Source organism: Eucyclogobius newberryi, unplaced genomic scaffold (assembly GCF_026437365.1).
Source record: "Eucyclogobius newberryi isolate DKJ021-1_F unplaced genomic scaffold, fEucNew1.0.hap1 SCAF_8, whole genome shotgun sequence".
NCBI classification, from domain to species: Eukaryota; Metazoa; Chordata; class Actinopteri; order Gobiiformes; family Gobiidae; genus Eucyclogobius; species Eucyclogobius newberryi.
In genome coordinates this window covers 30180597-30207940 of record NW_027316500.1, presented here as the reverse complement: position 1 = coordinate 30207940, position 27344 = coordinate 30180597, and the positions used below count along the sequence as shown (strand labels likewise).

The following is a 27344-nucleotide window of genomic DNA, read 5'->3' as shown; positions in this document are numbered from 1 at the left end:
GTACAAACAAAAAAACAAAAACAAACACAATCAGAGAGCAGGGCAATAATAGTAATAATAATAATAATAATAATGATGGTACAATATGACAACATAAATAAAATTAATGCTTATGAAGTCCTACATTTATGTCCCATTTAGTCCAAATTAATCAAATGATAAACACATTTTTAATTTACACTTTTTGAGCAAACAAACATGTGCTGGGATAAAGCTGTTTCGATTTGCATCTTGGCTTTGAGTTTTTGAATAATCCTTTAGATCTATCGGTATCTTGAAGTGCCTAAAGTGCTCCTCTGTGTTTTTAAAGCTTCTAACCTTAATCAGTCTTGTTTTGGTCTTTTCACTGCTCAAACGGTCTTCATTATGCGGCTAACAGACTTCACCTCCAGCCCTCAGTTTGCCAATACAGAATAAAAGCACCTTCTGTTTGTGTTTTTAGCATTTCTCTTTTGTTCCAATGTGGTTCTCATTGTGTTTGACCGTATGAAACACCAACGCTCAAAATGACCCGTGTCACTTCACAAAGCCTGAAATGAGATGTAAACCACTGGGACCTGCGATGACAAGACGAGTAGTGGGATTCCGCGGTGGTTTTTTAATACAAATCAATAGATAAAAGCGTTGGAAGGAGCGTTCATCAATCAGGAAACAGAACAGAGCATCAATCGTGTGTCTTTGAAGGTCAGAAACACACCTGGGAGCGACGGCTTTGACAAACTGGAGGTGCGGATGGAGTTTCTCTGTGTGACGTGCCAGAAAGGCTGTATTTAGACACGTATCGATTAGTAAATGAGTCATGTGCCGTTGAGTGGAGGAGAAACGGTGATTGTCACTGGAAAAATGCACTAAAATCAAGTAAACACAGATGAAAACAGGGTAAAAAAGTTGTGAAAACGCATTAAAATCACAACCTCGGACACACATCGTATCATAAAGAGCGAGATCCTTTTGGGTTAATTGCAAAATGCTTTAATCTCAAAATCTGCTAAATTCTGCTTTCTGATTGGATAATTGACTTGAGGAATTAAACGCACAATCTAGACGTAAAGAACTGTTTTATCCTGACTGAAGAACTGAGAGAACTTCACGCACAGGAGGGTTCAAGGTGTCTTTATTCACTTCCCTTTGGAGGAATTATGTTTACGGGAAGGTAATGTCTACGGAATATTAAGAAGGAAAGAACGAAAACAACACATTCTACCTCATAATGATCCATTTGATTGACTGTGGGCCATAAATCTGTCCACAAACTCCAACAGAGCGGCTAAAGATGCATAATCTAAGTTTCAAATGTCCCTGTCGGTATTCAAACCCCGACGGCCCGTTTAAAGCCGCTTTTAAATCACTTTACTTCAGATCCGACAGAAACGCGCCGCCTCGAGCGCCGCGACGGGCCGAGATCAGCCGCCCTAGTGATGAATTCCCCGCAAACGACACGAAAATCCTGGAAAAAAACACACAAAATACATTCACTCGCGCTTATCGTCCCCTCTGTTCGCGAGAGAACGCTGTAATCCCAGACGTAACGCGCAGGTTTCCGTTTACGGTGCAACTCTGTCTGATCGCGCGTCGGGAGTGGCAGACATCTTCATCAAAAGCCCGCGCAATCCATCACGCCGGGATCTGCTCAGCGCGCCGCCGTGCCCGGAATTTATGAGCGATTTGACTGTGAAAACGTTTTTGAACCCTGATCTCTGGACGGCGCTGGCGCAGCTCGCTCAGACTCGTTTGTTTCGCCCGAGCGGACAGACGTGTCATTAGCTTTAGCGTGATTCATTGGCGGAGTTCGGAGTTTCTTTCGGTCGAGGCAAAGTGAGACGCTCGGAATGGACCTGTCAATCCATCAATCATAGTTTGGCGGCGTGCCACAGGCGCCGGGCTCGCGGGGCCAAACAAAGCGGATTATTGAGTTTGTGTTTGAGTTTAGAATTATGGCTCCTTTTTGCTCCATGTTTCGATGGGATTTTTTTTCTCTTTTCATTTAATTTATCGTGTTTCTTGCCAAAGCACTTTCAATCAAGCAGCAGTGTAAGTCTGATGTTCTTCTGCCGCTCAGGGCCAGAGTTATGGCCTTTGTTTGGAGAAGACTTACGGCCGAGGCAGTGGAGATGATGAACACAGGGGGCGCTATTTCACACCACTGTGTTTTTTTAATGTGCAAAAGTGAATTTTCCATAAAGCAATAATGTCTGTGATGATTAAATATAAAAATGTAAATGTTACACATGTAGTTCAGGGTAACTAATGCCACTTAGAAGCTGTTTGATGAAACACCAACAATTGTTTGTGTTTTTATATTCTCTTAATGTAGTAACTGCTCCTCTGCAGTAGAAGTTACAGTGTCACTGAGATGTTTGTTTTGCTCTTTACAATCTGATATTTGTAAGTGTCAAATATATTTTCTCAAAATGGTATCTGCCTCTAAGTCATAGTATTACCATTACCAAAAGTGGGAATATGTGTTTACTTAATTCATTCAGGTGTAAATGTGGATTTAAAATGTGTTGTTCTACAGTCGATGTGAAGTGTTATGTGTCATTTATATCTTTCTTTCATGGCTTTTCTTATAACCCAAACATCTCTTTATGAATAGAACTTCAGCGTTGGCTTTATCCAGCGTAATGAACGCTCCTGTTTGGTGTGTTTGTTGTCAAGGTAACGGAGCACATCAGACGTCCGATCGGCTCGGACTGATACGAAATCAGCCGCTTTCACTTCATCACAAAAATAGTTTTCATTCACCGCCAGCAAACTGTGGAGGAGATCATCCCAAGGTCATCAGATCTCATCGCTCTTCTAGGAACATGGACGGACAAAAGCTCTGACGGATGAGGAGGAGGAGGAGGAGGAGGAGGAGGAGGAGGAGGGAGGAGGAGGAGGAGGAGGAGGAGGGAGGAGGAGGAGGAGGGAGGAGGCTGAGGACGAGGAGCAGGAGGAGGAGGAGGAGGAGCAGGATGAGGCGGAGGAGGAGGTGGAGGAGCAGGAAGAGAAGGAGGAGGCGGAGGAGGAGGAGGAGGAGGAGGCGGAGGAGGAGCAGGAGGAGGTGGAGGAGGAGGAGGAGGCGGCCTATTCAAACCTTTGAAAACCATCAACAATATCTTCAAATCATGGAGGCCCGGTGGAGTAAGGCCCGGTGGATGGAGGCCTGGTGGATGGAGGCCCGGTGGAGTATGGCCCGGTGGATGGAGGTCTGGTGGATGGAGGTCCGGTGGATGGAGGTCCGGTGGGTGGAGGCCTGGTGGGTGGAGGCCTGGTGAATGGAGGTCTGGTGGATGGAGGCCTGGTGGAGTAAGGCCCGGTGGATGGAGGTCTGGTGGATGGAGGTCTGGTGGATGGAGGTCTGGTGGGTGGAGGCTTGGTGGGAGGAGGCCCGGTGGGTGGAGGCCTGGTGGATGGAGGCCTGGTGGGTGGAGGCCTGGTGGGTGGAGGCCTGGTGGGTGGAGGCTTGGTGGGAGGAGGCCCGGTGGAGTGAGGCCCGGTGGATGGAGGTCCGGTGGATGGAGGCCTGGTGGGTGGAGGCCTGGTGGGTGGAGGCCTGGTGGGAGGAGGCCCGGTGGGTGGAGGCATGGTGGATGGAGGCCTGGTGGGTGGAGGCCTAACATCTTTGCTGATTTGCAGGTCAAACTTAAAAGAGCCATAAAAAACAACACCCACATTTCTGGCAGTGGCTCCAGACAAACATTTACTACATCATTAAATACCACCATTTCTGTCTCATTTAACTTCAGAAAGTTGAGAACCATCCATTCTCTTACATCCTTAAGACAACAACAACAACAACAACAACAACAGACTAGAGAAAACAGTAAAGGGCCTAAAATGGAACCCTGTGGAACTCCATAACTAAGTTATGGGCATGTCTGAACTATGAGGGCCTAATTGAACAGAGAAGGACCTATTCTCCAGACACGACCTGAACCATTTTAGGGCCACACCTTTTATGCCAACAATTCTCCAGACGAGAAATCAAATGTTGCAATCAAGTCCAAAAGCAATGAAATAGTGGAGGAGCCAGAGTCAACAGTTAAAATAAGATCATTAAAGACTCTGGGACATCTTTTAAAGCCAGACTGATATTTTCCAAGGGACAATTTTCCTCCAAATGTGTTTCATTTCCATTTAGACCAATCTCTCTTTGGACAGAAAGGGCAGAAATGGGCTCATAGTTAGACACAACCTCAGAATCCAAGTTGGTCTTTTTTAAAGGCACTTGGCGCACGGCCTCAAAGTGTTCATAATATTCCACTAATAAAGACCAATAACATCAAAGACATCTTTAGACATATTTGACGGTTCATTAAAAGACACAAAACACAATCAGGGCTTAAACATGGTCGACAGCTGCACAAGGTCAAGACATTTTAACCACGAAACATGTGAGAAATGTTTCACTCAATGAAACTGTTAAAACATTGTAACACTTTAGAGCCATTACACCTGGACACGCTCACTGGACACGCTCACTGGACACGCTCACTGGACACGCTCACTGGACACGCTCACTGGACACGCTCACTGGACACGCACACTGGACACGCTCACTGGACACGCTCACTGGACACGCTCACTGGACACGCTCACTGGACACGCTCACTGGACACGCTCACTGGACACGCACACTGGACACGCTCACTGGACACGCTCACTGGACACGCACACTGGACACGCTCACTGGACACGCTCACTGGACACGCTCACTGGACACGCTCACTGGACACGCTCACTGGACACGCACACTGGACACGCTCACTGGACACGCACACTGGACACGCTCACTGGACACGCTCACTGGACACGCACACTGGACACGCTCACTGGACACGCACACTGGACACGCACACTGGACACGCACACTGGACACGCTCACTGGACACGCACACTGGACACGCTCACTGGACACGCTCACTGGACACGCACACTGGACACGCACACTGGACACGCACACTGGACACGCTCACTGGACACGCTCACTGGACACGCTCACTGGACACGCACACTGGACACGCACACTGGACACGCACACTGGACACGCTCACTGGACACGCACACTGGACACGCTCGCTGGACACGCACGCTGGACACGCACGCTGGACACGCACGCTGGACACGCTCACTGGACACGCACACTGGACACGCACACTGGACACGCACACTGGACACGCTCACTGGACACGCACACTGGACACGCTCACTGGACACGCTCACTGGACACGCACACTGGACACGCTCACTGGACACGCTCACTGGACACGCACACTGGACACGCACACTGGACACGCACACTGGACACGCTCATCACGTCGTAACTCAAAGCTGGACAAAGTGCTTGATGGACACTGTCGGCGTTTGATACTGGATTAAAAAACCCAAGCTAGCCCTGCACCTTTTCCAGAGGTACGAGGAGAATCCAAAAATGAGCAGTCTGGAGAAAGCAGCTCGGATAAAGCTGAACAGGGCGTGGCCACGGTTAAAAACAGTAGATCCAGACGCCGCGACACGAAGAAGTCAGTTACCACGAAGGTCTTATCTACCAGCGATCGGACATTAACCAGCGCGATACAAAGTACATCCTCATGGTTTGGAGTACAGGCACGAGCTAGCATGTGGAGGGTTTCCTGTTTAACGCCGCGGTGGCTAGCGCGGCGACATCTCTGGAAACGGAAACGCGCCATTCTATCTGGAGTTTGCTACAATGTCCTTCCCGCTCTCGTCCCCATTTCGCACTATTAAAGCCAGAATAATCCCTCAATAAAGGATACGTTGAGTGGGATCACCTCTTCACAGATCTTACCTGTCACCCACCTGCTCGTCTCCATGGATTCATCAGAAACAGGGCATGTCAGACATATCGCAGCTGTTGATTTCAAAAACGTTGTCCAGAACTCTGCATTTGGAACCTTTTCTATCACTACTTTTGGAACTTTTTTCTATCCATCTTCAAGTTACTCCCACCAATGATGAGGAAACACTGCTTTTGCCTAATACGTCCCCTTTAATGTTGAATGTCTCCCTGTCTCTTCTCGTCTCCAGGGTTCCTCCACTACACAGACCTCTGCAGAGGAGTGGGCGTCGACGAGGCCCGGGCCGTGGAGGCTGTGATCGGGGAGACCGTCCGGAGTGTGGCCCCGAACGCTCGAGTGGCTCTGACCGGGGGCTTCCGCAGGTACAGACCCATAGACACTCAGCAAAAATGAGTCAAAGTACTGGGGATGTTCATCTTGGGAATGTAATGATGTTAAACTCTCATTGTACAATTTTCATACAATTCTTTTACAAATTTCTTCTCTCATTTTCAACAGATCGGAGACAAAACAAATTGAATCTCTTCTTTAGTCATTGATTTATTCATTTTTTTGGGTAAAACTTCATTAAACTTTCTTAATAAATTAATAAATCACAAAATATTTTGTGTACAAGATTTAAAAAAAATGTTCATCTATCCACGGTTTAAGTTGCTAATAGCTATGGCTAACGCCCTGGTTTGTGATCATTCTGAAATCCACCAGAGGGCGCTGTGTGAGAAAAACAATGGCGTTTGAAAGTATGACGCCAAATTGCCGAAAGTGAGGCGAGTGGATTCAGTGAAATAGACTTATCCACAAGAGAAATAACTTTTTTAATAAATAATGATGAAACTACATGTAGGTGTAGATGAGGCAATTTTGTGGTTTCCATGTGAACGCGAGCGAACGGACCCAGAAACTCAACATTCTGGTGAACTTCAGATGTACTTTTTTATCACGTCCCTGCCGGCTACAGGATATGATTTTACTTTTAGTCAAATAAAATCACCCCCCGTCACCCGGTTACCCCCAGGCCCTGAGTTTCACTGCACAGCCCCTGGCCCGTCACCTCTTCTCTCCTTCCCTGTAAACTAAGCGGCTGCAAACGCTTCTCTCAGGACTGATAAACGTATCTTTAATGACGTAGGTAAATTTGTGACGTTTTTTTGCGAGAACGGGCGGACATCGCTTCCGTGCGTCGCTGCGTTAGCGTCGCTGCGTTAGCGTCGCTGCGTTAGCGTCGCTGCGTTAGCGTCGCTGCGTTTGCGTCGCTGCGTTTGCGTCGCTGCGTTAGCGTCGCTGCGTTAGCGTCGCTGCGTTAGCGTCGCTGCGTTAGCGTCGCTGCGTTAGCGTCGCTGCGTTAGCGTCAGTTTGCACTTCCGTTCATTCACTCTTTTGCATCTTTGTCCGAGAATACGAGGCCGATTAACTTCAAATAAAAGACAGTTTGAAGCTTTACACCAGCAGAACAAGGCTATATTTTCTTCAGTGGCCTTGATCCGCCCACGCGTCTGTTTTTCCAGAATTATTCTAAACCTAGCCAAGCCCACTGCTCGCGGTGACTCCTCATGAGGCGGGGCAAGAGGAGAGTCAAGTCTGTGCAGGTCTTCACCGAGAGAAAGCACTAAAGAGCCATGAGGGTGAAAACAGTTACGCATCAGTGATCACAGACTACACACACACACACACACACACACACACACACCGTATTGCATCATTTACCCACAGCCAGCTGGATCAGACACACGCGCTCGTCGTGAATCAAACATCTGACTCCCACTGCTCATAAAAACGGTATGTTTTTGGGGCGTCTTTGCAGCTCTTTCTCTGCACACGACTGCGGGTCACAGCGCCGCAACCAAACTTGGCCGACAATGTTTTGGAAATCCCTTCGCGAGCCTCTCAAAAAGGGGGCAGCGAGCCACCGGTATCTTAGACAGATAAGGGAAGATAAGCCTTTATTTGTCCCACAATGGGGACATTCCAGGGTTGCAACACAGGGCAGGTACAGAAGTATAAATAATAAAAAACTGATAACTTAAAAAAAACTCTTAGACCCCTGATCTAAACACTTACATGTCGCTGTGTGTTAATTAAACCAACACAAGACAAGCACATGCATAAGATGGAAATATAACTCAAAATGTGCATAAATTGATATAAATCAGAGCAAAACATGCAGCGTTCTGCCTGCTCCATAGGCTGTGCAATCATGACATACAGTGAGTGCAAGTGTGTGGGCAGATGCATTATTGAAGCCGAGTGCGTCCTCTGGCATTTCACTTTAAATAAAACGACATCATCTGAAAGGACACATGACGCCTGCCTGTTGTTTACGTGCCGTTTATGTCGGATCCATTTGTCCGCATAAAAGAAGATAAGACGCGTAATACTCGGTTGTTTACAGTGCACAGGATGGTCGAGTGTGACGAGCTGCAGGGTTTTCATATTCACCGATTTGTCTCGTGTTTGTGGTGATAAGGATGCACTGTTAAAGGTGCACTATATACCGTGTTTTCTGGACTATAAGTCGCACTGGAGTATAAGTTGCACCAGCCAAAAAAATGCCTAATAGAGAGGAAAAAAACATATATAAGTCGCTCTGGAGTATGAAATGCGGTTGCAAGTGTGAAAATAACAAATAATATCACTTATACTTATACTCCGGAAGGACTTATAAGTATAAATGTAAGTATGACGACTTATAGTCAGAAAAATACAGTATGTCACTTTTCAGATTATTCGTCACAGTTTGCTACAATGTCCCGCTCTCGTCCCCATTTCGCACTATTAAAGCCAGAATAATCCCTCAATAGAGGATACTTTGAGTGGGGTCACCTCTTCACAGATCTTACCTGTCATCCACCTGCTCGTCTCCATGGATTCATCAGAAACAGGGCATGTCAGACATATCACAGCTGTAGATTTCAAATACGTTGTCCAGAACTCTACGTTTGGAACCTTTTCTATCACTACTTTTGGAACTTTTTTCTATCCATCTTCAAGTTACTCTAAAAATAAGCGATCAGTAAGAAAAATAAATGCTAATACCATTAATACCAGTGTTTTCGGTGCCAACTTTGTACAGTGTAACCTCTAAATCATAAATACAGACTTTCAATATTGGCTCAACTTAAAAATACGTTGGCATTTTACATAAACACTCAACAGCTTAATGCGCTACGGGCAGAGATGCATTAAACGCAATTCGAACCACAATCACACCATGGCGAGGGATTGTGACATGGACGGGATAAACCGCCTGATTTATTAGTTATTGCAAAGTGTCCAATCCCCTTCGAGGGCTATTACGTCTCCTAATGGTGGGCTTTGGAGCACTTATTTAGCACGTAACATATTCAAAAGGATCAGAAAACCTAATTGGACTCACGCAGAGCTATAATTGAAGGAGTCCATTATCCGTAAGCATCCCGTTTACCTTTATGTGGTGGAAAAAGCGAATCCTCCAGTCACGGTTTGGAGCCCAGCGGGGAGCGTTCGATGGCCTATTAGACTAAATAGACTCGATATGCTTATGCTAAGATGCCAGCAGCGGCGGCGCTAATAAACCACTAATGCTCCCACAAGATCCTCTCAAGAAAGTCCTGTCAAAAGTGGAATTTAATCACGCCGGTCGCTTATTAGCTCGCTGCCGCTCGCTGATGGCCCCTGTCAAAAGTATCTTTAGACAGAAATGCCGGAGGAAAATCTTTCATCTTTGCCGTGTCGAGTGCAGTGGAGGTTAGTGATGTTTGTCAGGGAATATGAAAGTCTGTGCAATTACATCGAAACCTGTTTTTTTAAATTGTATTGACACATGTATAAATTGTAATCTTAATACTGCATATTGTGTTATTTTATTTTTAATATTTACATTTTACTGCATATTTATTTTATTGTAATATCACATTTTAAAAAAGGATGAAAAATAATTATTCTGATCATTCTAATCGTTATCTGGACTATACAGACTATACTTACTATACTACACAAAATGTATCACAGTCTCAGGGCACAACATAAATAATCATGAATACATTTGACTACTAAAATCATAAAGCCCTAATGCAATAATGACTAACTCACACAAAAATAAGATTGGTTGAGTCTTTGTATTTATTTTGATGTAAATTAAGTATGTCAATTACTTTTTTCAAGTACACATCTTATGTATATTTTTTTTGAAAGCAAAACTAATTCACATTTTCACCTTATTGAGCGTCTTTGTAAGTCCCTGTGACGGTTAAATAAGTGTTTTTGGGGCTTTGAAGCGCCGGTCGTCGCCCCCTGCTGTCCGTGGTTGGACCTGCAGCCTTGTAACATCCAACCAGACAAGACAACTCTCCTGAGAAACCCTGGCTCTTTTTATTTTTTGCCTATGATAAATGTTTTTGTGTGTGATTATACTGTTTTATTATGATAAAGAAAGAAAAATGTATATAATCATAATTTTGCGTCTAGTTTCTGCCAATGTATTGTCACAAAGGAGCTGCAGGGGGCGCTCTATCGCCAGAGTTACATAGTTCTGCTTTAACTTAATGGAAATTACTGTGTAAAATGCCTTATTGTTATTCCCAAGAAATCCGAACAAAACTGGAACAAAACCAGGATCAAACCATTCAACTTTTGAGTAGATTTACTGTATTTTCCGGACTATAAGTTGCACCTTTTTTCATAGTTTTGGCCGGGGTGCGACTTAAACTTATATTTATACTTATATACTTATACTCCTGAGCGACTTATATGTGATATTATTTGTTATTTTCACACTTACAACCGCATTTCATACATCTTCTCTATTATGCATTTTTTGGCTAGTGCGACTTATAGTCCGGAAAATACGGTAATTTAATTTTGCCATGGCATTTTTTATTTATTCAACAAAAGTAACATTTAGAAAGAGATGCACCAGGTTCGTTTCGCATTACAATCGGCGTCACATGTTCAAAGAAGTATTGACCGCAAGAGAACGTATTTCATGTGCTTTAAAACGGTGTACGCCTTCCAGCGCACGCCGCAGCTTGAGAACCGCGGTGCGCTCACTCCGTCAGGCGTTTCCAAAGTAGAAGCGACGTCGCAGGATTAAGTTAGCGTCGACGTTAGCCGCTCTGAAGGGACAGTTGTGCGAAAAGAAGGGTGACACGTCTTAGAGGCAGGTTCGCGAGGGGAATTATCGCGGATTATAAAATGTCGCCCGTGACGACGTGTCAGGACGAGCGAGGCGTCGGTGTTTCGTTTGCTACAGAATTGTATTTAACCTCGGGATAAGCGAGAGGAGTGACAGATGTGGAGCAGCGGTGTCGGGGGTGAATTGGAGAAGAGGAGGGCGTCGAGATCTTTTTTTTACGAGGGGGATAAGTAGTCGACGGTGTGATTTCCCCGATGTTTTCGGTTGGAAGATGCAGAAGTGTAGAGCTGTGCCCCATTAAATGTGAAGATTACATTTGTTTTATTAGATACTTTTTTCATTTGCTTTTCAGGGGAGTAATAGAAGTTATTTGAGTGATTGGGTCCGACATTCACAATACTAAAACAATACTCGAGCAAATCACATAAACAGGGCAAAATTAGACCTTCACTGGACAGTTTTAGACTGATCTTGAGTTTTATCAGAGTTTGTATAAGACCACATGGTAAGATAAGGACATTTTGTAGAATTGAGATGTTTTTAATCACCTTAGTGGCATCTGATCCCATTCTTATGTAATTTCATGTTGAGTATCTAGTTAGAGCACGTGTAAAAGTTTGGTTCAAACCTTTCTACTTTTGGGTCCTGAGGCAAAACACGAATTCTGCTTCAGTCAGTCTGTTCCGGGGCAGCTGTGGCTACAGGAGCAGCATATTATTACCAATTGTGGAGAGAAATATTAATTACAACCGTGTGGCGCAATCTTAACAACTTTAGTTTCTGTTTCACTTTTATTTCACGTGGTCGAGGTAAATTTGGTGGCACCACAACAGACATGACATATTGACAACACATCCACTTAGAATTCGAGACGAGTTCTGTTTCTTAATATCTACATTAATCAAGATTGTGTAAACCTTTTTGCATTTGTTTTAGGTTTACATGACAAATATAAAAGTACTTGAGTGGTCAATAATTGAATATCTCCGAACAACTCAGAACTCAAAGGACATTCTTTGAGACAAATATTTAGGGGCACCAACCCAAAATGTTCAAAATATTGAATTAATGAAAATCAGAGGTGGCTGTACTTCGCTTGAAACATGAAACAAAACGTGACCGTTTGGATATTGACATTTGTGTAATTCAGACACAACATCTCAAAGGAACGCTCGAATCGGGCGTTGAACGAACCACCGACCTTTCGGATACGTGGCAAACCGTTATTCCACAGTCCAGTCGGCAATACTTACTGTTCGACGTATTTCCCGATAACAGAGGCTTGGACATAACTTTGCCTCGCCTTTTTACCGATTGCAAAGGCCATTATTAGAAGTGCGCGCTCGCAGCCACTCTTCGCACCTCTGTATTATTTATCCCCGTCGCCCGGCGCCCACACACTTGTAAATAAGCTGCATATTTCATGGGCGATCCGTGCGACTCCGGTGAATAATTGAACGATCCTCGACACGCGCCAAGTTCACACCAGTTGTTTACACCGCCGCGACTTCACTTCTGCACTTAATTTGAAGGCGGGATGGAAAGCGAGGGGGGGAGGAGGGAGGCGAGGAAGAGGGAGGAACAAGGGAGGGAGGCAAGGAAGAGGGAGGAGGCAAGGAAGAGGGAGGCAAGGAAGAGGGAGGAACAAAGGAGGGAGGCGAGGAAGAGGGAGGAACGAGGGAGGAGGCGAGGAAGAGGGAGGAGGCGAGGAAGAGGGAGGAACGAAAGAGGCGAGGAAGAGGGAGGACGCGAGGAAGTGGGAGGGAGGAGGCGAGGAAGAGGGAGGAACGAAAGAGGCGAGGAAGAGGGAGGAGGCGAGGAAGAGGGAGGAACGAGGGAGGAGGCGAGGAAGAGGGATGAACGAGGGGGCGGGGGAGCGCAGTAAGTGAGGGAGAACAAGAGAGTAGTTATTTACCTCTGCACTTCATTCAAATGTGCGTAACTTGACCTTATGTCATCAGCTGCTCCGCGGAGATAAGTCTGATGTCATATTGCGGAACATTCAAAGATAATATTCAATCTCAAGGAAGATTTATGAGTTACATAGCGCAGCTTTAAGACACCAGTAAGTTATTTCCCATGTGGTATTTTAGCCTGATATATTTTTGCGTGATAATAATTGTCAGTAAATTACACTTAAATCCGTCTTTAACCTGCTTCGCCGACCCTCACACGGTCCACTTCCTGCTTCCACTTCCTGGTTCCGCTCTCTGGTCCGTTTGCGACCGACCTTTTCCCACATTCACAGTCCTACCCAAATGAACTGGACAATCCCACGCTAAACGGACTCCGATTTGAATGAAAAGACGTCTTGTACAAACACCGACGCATCTCTCTTTTATACTGCACTTTTCCACACACTCAAAGTCAATTTACTTTCTTCATTTTTGCATAATTTATTCACTCTCCGTTTATATATTAGTGGTATTTTATAGCCACGGCTGCATTGGGCTCTACTGACAATGCTGCAAATTCAACCATTTCATCTCATAACATCCATTGGTCGTTGCCATGGACACAGCAGTAACAAAACCTCTGAGTCGACATCAGCCAAGTTACATTTTAGCTGCATCTATCTGTTTACGGAGCAAATGTTAATAATGACACGGAGCGTATTGTAATTGTAACGACATGTGCACTTTTGTTTAATGTCGTTGTGTGTTCGTGTGCCCAGGGAGAAGCTGAATCCTTTCTTTTTGAAGCTTAACGACGTTGTACATGGGCCCTGACGATTAAAGACAAAATTAAACTAAACTCCTGCCCCAAATGATGATGAAATATTGACTCGTGAACCATTTGAACGTAATTGAACGATAATTTCCGGTTCAACTACTTCTCGGAACGATCCAAAAACACCGTCATTCCCCAGAACGCTGTGTTGCTAATGATGTTTTGCTACATTTTATTTTGAATGTAATGTGATAATAATTGCTTTTCGTTGGTCTCCAGGGGGAAAGCGTTCGGGCACGACGTGGACTTTATCGTGACGACGGCGGAGGCGGGGGGGGAGAGACGCCTTCTGCCTCTGGTAATGGAGCGATTACGGGAGCAGGTGAGCTAGCCACTAACGCTACTACACGTTCTCCCACATCCCGCCGCCGGCAAAGAGCGCGGTGGCAACGCAACAGAGGAGACAGTTTGTGCTTGTACCGTATTTTCCGGACTATAAATCGCACCTTTTTTCATAGTTTTTGCCGGGGTGCGACTCATACTCCAGAGCGACTTATATGTAATATTATTCGTTATTTTCACACTGACAACCACAAGAGGGCGCTCTAGGCTCTAAGCGACGCAGAAGAAGAATCTGCACTTCCTCCACCTCTGGAGTTTGTGGAGTTGTTTAGAAGTGACACAGAGGAAGAAGAATTCAATGGATTTAGTGATTTGGGGTAAAACTGATGCTTTGCTAAACTTGTTAGCATGTTCTTTATGCTATAGTTTTCTGAATAACTGTTCATATGTTACGTTAACATACCAGACACTTACCACAGTTCTGTCTGTGCCTCATGTAGCTGAAGGTGTTAGCGTTAGCATACGTCATGTAGCTGAAGGTGTTAGCGTTAGCATACGTCATGTAGCTGAAGGTGTTAGCGTTAGCATAGGACACCTATTATTTTAAATTGTATTTCAAGATGAAATGTCTGTTCTTAGATCTTGGATTTTAACTAATCAATTTCCCCCCCAAAATTCGACTTATATATGTTTTCTCTTCTTCTCTATAATAATTTTTTTGCCTGGTGCGATTTATAGTCCAGAAAATACGGTAATTGCAGTCATTTTGTGATTGAGTTGCATAAACCACTCCTTAGTAGAAAAAGCTTCAGTTGTAGTCATCTGGACTCAGTTTGAAAAAATAGACGTTTCGACTCTCATCCAAGAGTCATTGTCAATAAAAGAATTTAGGTCGAGAACTCCGATATTAATACTGTTCTGTGGTAAGACCCGCCCATTGGGAGGAGCCTGCCTGAAGTAGAAAGAGTTGTTTGTTTCAACAGAAACTCCCCCCTTGTATCTACCGAGCCTATTCAGAATCTTAATGGGCTATTAGAATCCTCTTTGTCTTTGTGAGACCCTGGCTCAACCACCCTGAGTACCTGATTAGCATCTAAATGTCCTTGTCCTGGTCCTCTACCTCTCCAGGGGTTCAGTAACCCATTATAAATAACAGGAAGATTAAACCTTAGCCCTCCATTTCTGTTTAAAGAAGGTCTTTCTTTTTTAACAAAAATAGCTTCCTTGACTCCTCTTTCAAACCATCTTTTCTCCCTGCTTAAAACCTTCACCTCACCGTCTTCAAACGAGTGATTAGAGGCTTCAAGGTGGAGATGCACGGCGCTCTGAGGTCCTGAACTTGTATTTCTTCTGTGCTGATAAAGCCTCTTGTGTAGAGGCTGTTTCGTCTCACCTATGTAACGTTCTTTACAACTTTCTTCACTGCATTGGATCGAATAAACTACATTGCTCTGTTTTTGAGTCGGCAACTTGTCCTTAGGGTGGACCAGTTTTTGTCTTAAAGTGTTTCCTGGTTTAAAATAAACAGGGACTTCGTGTTGTCTAAAAATTCTCTGCAGTTTTTCCGACAGGCCAGACACATAAGGGATAGAAACACCCTTCCTTCTCTGTTCAGTTTCCCTTTTGTCCTGCTTCTTGGTTCTCTTCACTCTGTTGAGAGCCCAAGCGGGGTAACCACAGGCTGAGAGGGCATTTCGGACATGTTTTTCCTCTTTCTTCTTGCCCTCTGAGCTGGTGGGCACACCTTGAGCTCTGTGTTGTAAGGTTCTGATCACCCCCAGCTTGTGCTGTAGTGGGTGGTTGGAACCACCACAAACTGAGTCCAGATGACTACAACTGAAGCTTTTTCTACTATGGAACACGCCTGGACGAATGAGGGATTACACCGACATAAACCACTCCTGCAAAAAGGTATAGAGTTTTGACTTGGGTTCCGTCCTGCTGCTCTGAGTCTAGATAAAAAGCGGCCCCTGAACATATCGGGGCCAAATGAACATTTAAACCTCGACACAACAGTACGACGTTAAAGGTACAGATCTGTTATTTGTTACGAGAACCGCGTCTGAGGTGTTCACGAGAGTTAGAGGCACATCGTTTACCTCTGCTGACAGGAAAATGTGTAACTGATCACTTTAAGAATGAAGAAGAGGCGACACCGGACCATGGGCCGTCAGCAACATGGCCACCAGAGCGGTCAAAGAGCTGGTGCGTACAGACTAAATATAACAACGCCATTTTAAAGCGCCCCCTACAGGTCGGACAACTTATTGAACTAAAATGTAGTTACGATAAAAATATGTTTAGCACAGAATAGAACGTTTTTAAGGTTTAGGATGTCACTTCCTGTTTGTATGATGACATCACACTCGGAAATTACCCAGCAAATACTGGGCAAAAACTCACCAATCATTTCCATCCATCCATCCATTTTCTACCGCTGGTTCCCTTTCGGGGTCGCGGGTGACTGGAGCCTATCCCAGTGACTTCGGGCCTTAGGCGGGGTACACCCTGGACAGTGGCCAACTTGTCGCAGGGCCAACACAGAGACACAGACATTACAGACAGTTCACGCTCACATTCATTCACTAGGGACAATTTAGAGTCACCAATTTTTACCTAACATGTCTTTGGACGGTGGGAGGAGCCGGAGAACCCGGAGAGAACCCACGGTAACACGGGGAGAACATGCAGACTCCACCCAGAGAAATCATGTGATCAACATCACATATGTTTGTCTGGTCCGGGAATCGAACCCACGATCTCCTTCTTGGGAGCGCTAACCGCCTTTGCCACCGTGCACCCCAAATCACCAATCACTTAAAAAAAAAAAAAGAAGACAAATACAAATATGTGAGAGAAGCTTTATGTTGTTGAATGAATGTTTAGAGAATGAAAAAAGCTGTTTGTTTCTGTAGATTCTGCATAAACTTTGAATGACATCCCTAGTGTGATGTCACTTCCTGTTTTTTTCTACAGATTTTTCAGATGTTTCTCCACAAACACCTGCTCGATTTTAGTGTAAAATACATAATTTATATGTGCGGCAGGTACAAATACACCAGATAAAGTTAACATTTTAAAATCGTAAAACTTTAACATTGAAGATTTTTAAGGTGAACAAATGTAATTTCCGAGTGTGTGAGAGTGAAAAGGCCCCCTCGTCCCGGTTCATTGTCCTGTGGCACATTTGTAGTTACCTCAGTCGTTTGTTACCATTTTACCTTTTTTTAAGCTCAAGTGTCCATGTGTGTTTTCTATGGGAATGACCAGGAAGTGGCCACAAATCAAACTTGTCTCAGGACGGAGATATCCGATCTTCTAATGCATCCATTATAGTAATAGCATAATATTCTCTCTACACTTCTAGTTTGAAGAAGTGTACTCATACCCGAGTATAGTACAAACTGCTCTGTTATAATATTGCGTTGCAGAAAGTATTGCAATTAGATCAAATTATTGAGTAGAGAATTTAATAAAAAAGAAAACAAAAGTTGGAGCTGGGATTGTAATGGATTTTTCACTTTCACTCTTTGTACCAACCACTACTACTACTACTACTACTACTACTACTACTACTACTACTACTACTACTACTACTACTACTACTACTACTACTACTACTACTACTACTACTACTACTACTACTACTACTTCCTTTAACTCAAACCCTAATCTACACATGAGGACATTTACAGAGTGTGTCCAGAGTCCTGATAAAGCCCGTCCTTATCCACACGGGGACTATAATTATTTAGATAATGGAGCTTTGGTGAGTGGGTCCTGCTGGCAACGCTCACAGCCGTATCTGCAGCGCGTGTTCAGAGTGTTCAGAGTGTGTTCAGAGTGTTCAGCGTGTTCAGAGTGTGTTCAGTGTGTTCAGAGTGCTCAGTGTGTTCAGAGTGTGTTCAGAGTGTGTTCAGAGTGTGTTCAGAGTGTTCAGCGTGTTCAGAGTGTTCAAAGTGTGTTCAGTGTGTTCAGAGTGTGTTCAGAGTGTGTTCAGAGTGTTCAGCGAGTTCAAAGTGTGTTCAGTGTGTTCAGAGTGTGTTCAGTGTGTTCAGAGTGTGTTCAGAGTGTGTTCAGAGTGTGTTCAGTGTTCAGCGTGTTCAGAGTGTTCAAAGTGTGTTCAGTGTGTTCAGAGTGTGTTCAGTGTGTTCAGTGTGTTCAGTGTTCAGAGTGTTCAGAGTGTTTTCAGTGTGTGTTCAGAGTGTGTTCAGAGTGTGTTCAGAGTGTGTTCAGTGTGTTCAGAGTGTGTTCAGAGTGTTCAGAGAGTGTTCAGAGTGTTCAGAGTGTTCAGTGTGTTCAGAGTGTGTTCAGAGAGTGTTCAGAGTGTTCAGTGTGTGTTCAGAGTGTTCAGTGTGTTCAGAGAGTGTTCAGAGAGTGTTCAGAGTGTTCAGAGAGTGATCAGAGAGTGTTCAGCGTGATCAGTGTGTTCAGTGTGTGTTCAGAGTGTTCAGAGAGTGTTCAGCGTGTTCAGAGTGTGTTCAGTATGTGTTCAGAGAGTGTTCAGAGCGTGTTCAGAGCGTGTTCAGAGCGTGTTCAGAGTGTGTTCAGAGTGTGTTCAGAGCATGTTCAGAGCGTGTTCAGAGTGTGTTCAGAGCGTGTTCAGAGCGTGTTCAGAGTGTGTTCAGAGTGTTCAGAGCGTGTTCAGAGCGTGTTCAGAGTGTGTTCAGAGCGTGTTCAGAGCGTGTTCAGAGCGTGTTCAGAGCGTGTTCAGAGCGTGTTCAGAAAAAAGGTGCGATTTATAGTCCGGATTTTTTTTTTCAAATGTTGGCATAGTTTGAATATTGTTTTCAAAACCTTTTATTCTCATTATATTTTCATTTGAATCGTTTTAAATGCACCAAACAGTGAAACAAACAGTGAAATAAACAGTGAAATAAAAAGTGAAACAAACAGTGAAATAAAAAGTGAAATAAACAGTAGAAAAAGCTTCAGTTGTAGTCATCTGGACTCAGTTAGAAAAAAATATACGTTTCGACTCTCATCCAAGAGTCATTGTCAATAACAGAATTTAGATCGAGAACTCCGATATTTATACTATTCTGTGGTAAGTCCAGCCCATTGGGCGGAGCCTTCCTGAAGTAGAAAGAGTTGTTTGTTTCAACAGAAACTCCCCCCTTGTATCTACTGAGCCTATTCAGAATTTTAACACACGGACCAGTATTTGCTCTTTAGTTCCAACCACCCACTACAGCACAAGCTGGGTGTGATCAGAACCTTACAACACAGAGCTCAAGGTGTGCCCACCAGCTCAGAGGGCAAGAAGAAAGAGGAAAAACATGTCCGAAATGCCCTCTCAGCCTGTGGTTACCCCGCTTGGGCTCTCAACAGAGTGAAGAGAACCAAGAAGCAGGACAAAAGGGAAACTGAACAGAGAAGGAAGGGTGTTTCTATCCCTTATGTGTCTGGCCTGTCGGAAAAACTGCAGAGAATTTTTAGACAACACGAAGTCCCTGTTTATTTTAAACCAGGAAACACTTTAAGACAAAAACTGGTTCACCCTAAGGACAAGTTGCCGACTCAAAAACAGAGCAATGTAGTTTATTCGATCCAATGCAGTGAAGAAAGTTGTAAAGAACGTTACATAGGTGAGACGAAACAGCCTCTACACAAGAGGCTTTATCAGCACAGAAGAAATACAAGTTCAGGACCTCAGAGCGCCGTGCATCTCCATCTTGAAGCCTCTAATCACTCGTTTGAAGACGGTGAGGTGAAGGTTTTAAGCAGGGAGAAAAGATGGTTTGAAAGAGGAGTCAAGGAAGCTATTTTTGTTAAAAAAGAAAGACCTTCTTTAAACAGAAATGGAGGGCTTAGGTTTAATCTTCCTGTTATTTATAATGGGATACTGAACCCCTGGAAAGGTAGAGGACCAGGACCAGGACATTTAGATGCTAATCAGGTACTCAGGGTGGTTGAGCCAGGGCCTCACAAAGACAAAGAGGATTCTAATAGCCCATTAAGATTCTGAATAGGCTCGGTAGATACAAGGGGGGAGTTTCTGTTGAAACAAACAACTCTTTCTACTTCAGGCAGGCTCCTCCCAATGGGCGGGTCTTACCACAGAACAGTATTAATATCGGAGTTCTCGATCTAAATTCTTTTATTGACAATGACTCTTGGATGAGAGTCGAAACGTCTACTTTTTCAAACTGAGTCCAGATGACTACAACTGAAGCTTTTTCTACTATGGAACACGCCTGGACGAATGAGGGATTACACCGACAGTGAAACAAACAGTGAAATAAACAGTGAAATAAACAGTACTAAAGTACTACAGTTTGTACTTCTCTCACAGTTTTAATAACACCGTTAATACTTCTCTTTATTTGTGGCCGTGTATTCTCAAACGTGTTGAAATGAAATGCTCAGCGTCGTGTTGTGCGCGGCTTAATCACCGGCGCTGCTCAAATGTTGACAGTTATTTGACGCTAATATCACAGTAATATGAATATCAATGCTCCAGAGAAGTGTCTAATTAAAGCCGAACATAAACATTTAATTAGTCACAACAACAATGCGGCTTCCACCAGGCTCCATTTGTTCTGGCTTTGTTTCTTCACAGGCTTTATTAAGAGCGCTACTCTTTTAATCCTTTTAATAACTCCCTCACTGCCTCACTCCTTCACTCCTTCACTCCTTCACTCCTTCACTCCCTCACTGCCTCACTCCTTCACTCCTTCACTCCTTCACTCTCTCACTCCTTCACTCCTTCACTCCCTCACTCCTTCACTCCTTCACTCCCTCACTCCTTCACTCCGTCATTCCCTCACTCCTTCACTCTCTCACTCCTTCACTCCCTCACTCCTTCACTCCTTCACTCCGTCATTCCCTCACTCCCTCACTCCGTCATTCCCTCACTCCCTCACTCCTTCACTCCTTCACTCCTTCACTCCTTTACTCCCTCACTCCTTCACTCCCTCACTCCTTCACTCCGTCATTCCCTCGCTCCCTCACTCCTTCAGTCCCTCACTCCTTCACTACCTCACTCCCTCACTCCTTCACTCCTTCACTCTCTCACTCCTTCACTCCTTCACTCCCTCACTCCTTCACTCCGTCATTCCCTCACTCCCTCACTCCTTCACTCCTTTACTCCCTCACTCCTTGACTCCTTGACTCCCTCACTCCTTCACTCCTTCAGTCCCTCAGTCCTTCACTCGTTCACTCCCTCACTCCTTCACTCCTTCAGTCCCTCAGTCCTTCACTCCTTCACTCCCTCACTCCTTCACTCCCTCACTCCTTCACTCCCTCACTCCTTCACTCCCTCACTCCTTCACTCCTTCACTCCTTCAGTCTTTCAGTCCCTCAGTCTCTCAGTCCTTCACTCCTTCACTCCCTCACTCCTTCACTCCTTCAGTCCTTCAGTCCTTCACTCCTTCAGTCCTTCACTCCTTCACTCCCTCACTCCTTCACTCCTTGACTCCTTGACTCCTTCACTCCTTCAGTCCTTCAGTCCCTCAGTCCTTCACTCCTTCACTCCCTCACTCCTTCACTCCTTCAGTCCTTCACTCCTTCACTCCCTCACTCCCTCACTCCTTCACTCCTTCAGTCCTTCACTCCCTCACTCCCTCACTCCTTCACTCCCTCACTCCCTCACTCCGTCACTCCCTCACTCATTCACTCCTTCACTCCTTCACTCCTTCACTCCTTCACCCGTTCTCAAGAGTACGAGTCGGGTCACGCCGTCGTCCGCCCGTCCGTCGCGCCTCGAGTCAAAAATGCACCGGGCGATCGTTTATATCCGTTCTGTCATTTGTCGTTTAGAACAATCCGCCATGTTTTTCCATATTTGTTTTGGACACAGATGCCGATTGGCTCTTCCGCTCATCGACCACGCCCATCTGAACTCGGGTAGATTACGAAGTGACCGGACCGGTATTGGTCTGTATAAACGATATCGATCTGGATGTTCGACCAAAAAGCAGCTGTAAATGCAAGAAAGAGAAAAGAATATGAACGAAGCCATCGCACAGAAGTTAAAAGACTTGTGGATAATACCGTATTTTCCGGAGTATAAGTTGAAAAAAGGTGCGAGTTATAGTCCGGATAATACGGTAATCACTCTGACTGACAAAACCTTGGGCCTGACATGGCTCCTGCTCCGTACACTGTGAAATGAGAGACCATTTGAAGTGACGTGTGAGAATGTGGACTATAAAGAGTGGTAATGGCTGTGAGACGGAGCGTTCAACAGGCTTCAGGACCTCCTTTTCTCTTCGGGACAAGGGGAAAGAACGGGCTTATCCACCGCTGGGACTGGCGACCGCTGCACCAGTAATTAAAATGTGCGGAGCTGAGGTGGGCTCCAGGTGCCGTAACCTTGTCTTCTGCCACTGCGTCCCTCTGGGGTCGGTGGTTGTCTTTGTTACAGGAGGGGAGGAAAAGAAAGGGATCGCAGTTTGAATGGCTGTAGTTGGTAAAATCAGGCTCTGTTATTATCATCATCATTTTATTTTACTTATTTATTTTATTTATTTTATTTATTTTATTTATTTTATTTATTTTATTTATTTTATTTATTTTATTTATTTTATTTATTAACTTTCCAATGTTTACTTCACAATAACAATGATTCTTGAATGTGTTGTTTGTCTCATCTATGCAGGATTTAAAAAAAAAAAGTTTCAACTCCAAAGAGGACAATATTTGAATTTTTACGCCCATTTTTAGATTTTGTTTACTCAAATACTAAATAAGATATATGAAATAAGACAATGTAATTTTAAACACAAAACAATATCATTTTCTCTTTGTTACCATTATTTATGTTATTAACCTTTATTTAAGCAGTTAAGAAAACAAAAAAATACCGCATTTAAAAGCATGGAATTTTTTAGAAAATTTCAGTCTCTTTGTTTTTAAAAATCGAGAGAAAATTGAGACCATTTAAATTTATTAAATGTATTTTATTATTTAATTTATCTAATTTAGACAGGAAAAGGAAATTAAACTGCCACAACATTGGTAACCAGTGTCCATCCTTGGCCAGGTTCTCAAAGGTGAAAAGGTTTGTCTGTGGAGCACAATTCATGTCTAAAATGCATTATTATCACTAGTTACGTGAGAAAATGAGACAGAAAACAAGGACCGAATACCGGACCACCTACTACCCATACGGGGGACTCGCGCAGGCGTCAGTGATTAACCGCGGAGAGCTAAATGTTGTAACCTTGTCATCTGCCCGCGCTTCCCCATGGGCTTTTGTGTCTTCACTCAAGCCTAATATCACAAGCGCCACCTTTTATAGAGCCGGCAGGGAGTTAAAAATACATCTATCTCCGAACGCCCTTGTAAAAATGATCATTTCTCCACCTCCTCCCTCTCGGCGGCTGCTCATGCTCTGAAAGCATAACTGCGGGGCAAAGGGAAGGTCAGGCGCCAGCTACACGGGCAGACGGATGAGCCCTGGTAATAGTAACAGGCCAGCTCCGCTCCATCGATCATCTCCGGTCCTAGAGTCCGAAATGAAAGGAAGTGCAGGAGGGAAAAAACTTCACAACAACAGTTTCTATAGTTGTACCGGTCAGTCCTTCGATCCGATCCTCAACAAAAGTACTGGTCGACTTTGACGGTCACTTTTTAAACTCATCCTTGTCAGTTAATGAACCAGCATCTTCACCTGATGGACCCGGCTGGAGGATCTTCTTATTCTGTTTATTTTCTTTAGTTTGGTCTTAAAAATCTAGGTGATGCCTAGGTGATGTTCGAGGGGCTGCAGAACCTGATGTGCACGGGCTTCATCACGAGGGGCTGCAGAACCTGGTGTGCACAGGCTTCATCACGAGGGGCTGCAGAACCTGGTGTGCACAGGCTTCATCACGAGGGGCTGCAGAACCTGGTGTGCACAGGCTTCATCACGAGGGGCTGCAGAACCTGGTGTGCAGAGGCTTCATCACGAGGGGCTGCAGAACCTGGTGTGCACAGGCTTCATCACGAGGGGCTGCAGAACCTGGTGTGCACAGGCTTCATCACGAGGGGCTGCAGAACCTGGTGTGCACAGGCTTCATCACGAGGGGCTGCAGAACCTGGTGTGCACAGGCTTCATCATGAGGGGCTGCAGAACCTGGTGTGCCTGGGCTTCATCACGAGGGGCTGCAGAACCTGGTGTGCACAGGCTTCATCACGAGGGGCTGCAGAACCTGGTGTGCAGAGGCTTCATCACGAGGGGCTGCAGAACCTGGTGTGCACAGGCTTCATCACGAGGGGCTGCAGAACCTGGTGTGCACAGGCTTCATCACGAGGGGCTGCAGAACCTGGTGTGCACAGGCTTCATCACGAGGGGCTGCAGAACCTGGTGTGCACAGGCTTCATCATGAGGGGCTGCAGAACCTGGTGTGCCTGGGCTTCATCACGAGGGGCTGCAGAACCTGGTGTGCACAGGCTTCATCACGAGGGGCTGCAGAACCTGGTGTGCACAGGCTTCATCATGAGGGGCTGCAGAACCTGATGTGCACAGGCTTCATCACGAGGCGCTGCAGAACCTGGAGTGCAGAGGCTTCATCATGAGGGGCTGCAGAACCTGGTGTGCACAGGCTTCATCACGAGGGGCTGCAGAACCTGGTGTGCACGGGCTTCATCACGAGGGGCTGCAGAACCTGGAGTGCACAGGCTTCATCATGAGGGGCTGCAGAACCTGGTGTGCACGGGCTTCATCACGAGGGGCTGCAGAACTTGATGTGCACAGGCTTCATCATGAGGGGCTGCAGAACCTGGTGTGCACAGGCTTCATCACGAGGGGCTGCAGAACCTGGTGTGCACGGGCTTCATCACGAGGGGCTGCAGAACCTGGTGTGCACGGGCTTCATCACGAGGGGCTGCAGAACCTGGTGTGCCTGCGCTTCATCACGAGGGGCTGCAGAACCTGGAGTGCACAGGCTTCATCACGAGGGGCTGCAGAACCTGATGTGCACAGGCTTCATCACGAGGGGCTGCAGAACCTGGTGTGCACGGGCTTCATCACGAGGGGCTGCAGAACCTGATGTGCACAGGCTTCATCACGAGGGGCTGCAGAACCTGGAGTGCACAGGCTTCATCACGAGGGGCTGCAGAACCTGGTGTGCACAGGCTTCATCACGAGGGGCTGCAGAACCTGGAGTGCACAGGCTTCATCACGAGGGGCTGCAGAACCTGGAGTGCACAGGCTTCATCACGAGGGGCTGCAGAACCTGGTGTGCACAGGCTTCATCACGAGGGGCTGCAGAACCTGGAGTGCACAGGCTTCATCACGAGGGGCTGCAGAACCTGGTGTGCACAGGCTTCATCATGAGGGGCTGCAGAACCTGGTGTGCACGGGCTTCATCACCAGGGGCTGCAGAACCTGGTGTGCACAGGCTTCATCACGATGTGCACGGGCTTCATCACGAGGGGCTGCAGAACCTGGTGTGCACAGGCTTCATCATGAGGGGCTGCAGAACCTGGTGTGCACGGGCTTCATCACCAGGGGCTGCAGAACCTGGTGTGCACAGGCTTCATCACGATGTGCACGGGCTTCATCACGAGGGGCTGCAGAAACAAATTATGGCGTATGTTAAGCACAATGAAGTCCATGTCGAGTCCCAGCTGAGTATTATTGTCGACCTGGCGTTCATCCCAGGAAATTAAATGCATTGTTTTGTAGATGTGAAAATACAGCAGGCAGCGCCAGCATCGTCGTAGCATTTAGCCCGCTGCTGCAGCTAGCATTGTGGGATATTTTTACTCATTTCTACCACTTTATTCTTCTACATATCTTGGTGTCTGTATGTTGGCGCAGTGTAACTCCTTAAGTCGGTGTTTGCGCTCGTACACGTTGAGCAGGAGGTGTTTTTAGATTCTCAGATGTGGCTCATAATCAGGCCTTGCTAGAAAATGACTGCTTTGTATCACCAAAAGCTGCAGTCGTGTGAGCAGCATGGCCACTACAGACCTCCATCCAAAAAAGAACCTCACCCCCTCTTCATTTCCCGCTAATGGCCTGTGCATCCGTGGCGCTGACTTATTAATATTTTTCTCCAGGGGCCTCGTTGTGTGTGTCCACGCGGCCCTAAATAACACTGTCTTTCCTGACCCACATATTCGGCGCTGATGAGCTGAACACGGCTCTCGAGTCACGCTCAGGGGAATTTTCATTTGAGATTAGACAGTCTTTAAGTGCCTTTATAGCGTCACTCTGGCCTCATTATCGGAGTGGGCACTGTCGCCGCCTCCAGCTAAGCCCATGAGCTGACTCCAGGCTCTCCCCCTCCAACTTACCTTATTATGAGGCGGTTAGTGCTTATCAGGCGAAGCAGGGGCCCAGCGCCGAGCAGAGGAGGATTTTTTTGGCATGCAATTTCCAAATATGAGCCTCTACTATCGACAGTAATGAAGTCGCATTATCTGATGACGGAGCAAACATTTCATCACAGAAAAAATATCTCTGTTTTATAAATATGACAACATTTTTCTAAAGACGTAATGTGCTTTTTATATTATTTTTTCAGTGAATTAGTATTCCATGTATTATGATTTTACATTTTGTTCATCAAAAACCAATATACTGAAGATCTAAAACAGATTTATTAATAGAAATTGGTAAATTGTTCTGTTTTAAATGGCAGAACTGATAAGCCTCTGCACGTGGCATTTTACCGTAACAAGCAGCACATTTTTATACATGTTTTTTATTGTTGGAAATTGAAAAGTGGCTCCACAGCATTTTTGAAGCCATATAACGCTCGGAGTTTGGATTCTTTGACTAATTGATTGGGCGGAGATAAGGGGTAGGTGATAATAGAAATGATCCGAGCTCTCAAGCCTCAAATGCAAGATGACTCAAATATGCAGGAATCAATTAAAATAGAACTTTGTGTAAGATAATGACGAGGCAACACTATTATTACATAGTTAAAATATGTTAAACGGTCAAATTAAAGCAGGATTATCCCAGTAAACTCTTTTCTAAGTATCATATTGTAAGGAAAGCATGAGCTGCAATAAATTAAAATATATATATAACAAAACACACGAGAGATTAGTTAGAGGCCTCAACGTTGTTAAACTTAGTAGTACAATAGTAGTAGTGTATAGTACAATCAAAAACGTTGTACCGTGAGTGCAAAGAATCCGTACACACGATAAACATTAAGCCCCCTAAAAATACTGTTCCAGATTTCATACGTAGCAGTTGATATCGTGCTTATGACGCTCTTAAGTACAAAGTGATACATCTGTCTTTTCATGCAATTAGTCCCATGCTTAAACCTCAATTAAGACATTTAACGACATTCCCGTTGGATCGTCTGAATATCTTTTATTATCAGGTTTTCATTGTTGTCACCCACTTTTCCTCTGGCTCAGATTCGTTTCCCTCGGTGATAAACACAGGAGGTTGTTCACGGCGTTCATGGCTTCTGGCGACAATCTAAATATATTTGTTTTTGAATCGTTATCCGTTGCGTTTT

At 45.2% G+C, this 27344-nt stretch overlaps 1 protein-coding gene across 1 annotated transcript in view; it reads left to right on the top strand.

Annotated features, from left to right (window-relative positions):
* dntt (deoxynucleotidyltransferase, terminal) overlaps nucleotides 1–27344 on the top strand; it is a 157883-nt gene that overhangs the window by 69515 nt on the left and 61024 nt on the right. The window contains exons 7-8 of the mRNA XM_072436327.1: nucleotides 6034–6166; nucleotides 13864–13966. Of these exons, the coding sequence (XP_072292428.1) occupies nucleotides 6034–6166; nucleotides 13864–13966 (236 nt within the window). The remainder of the gene's footprint in view (nucleotides 1–6033; nucleotides 6167–13863; nucleotides 13967–27344) is intronic.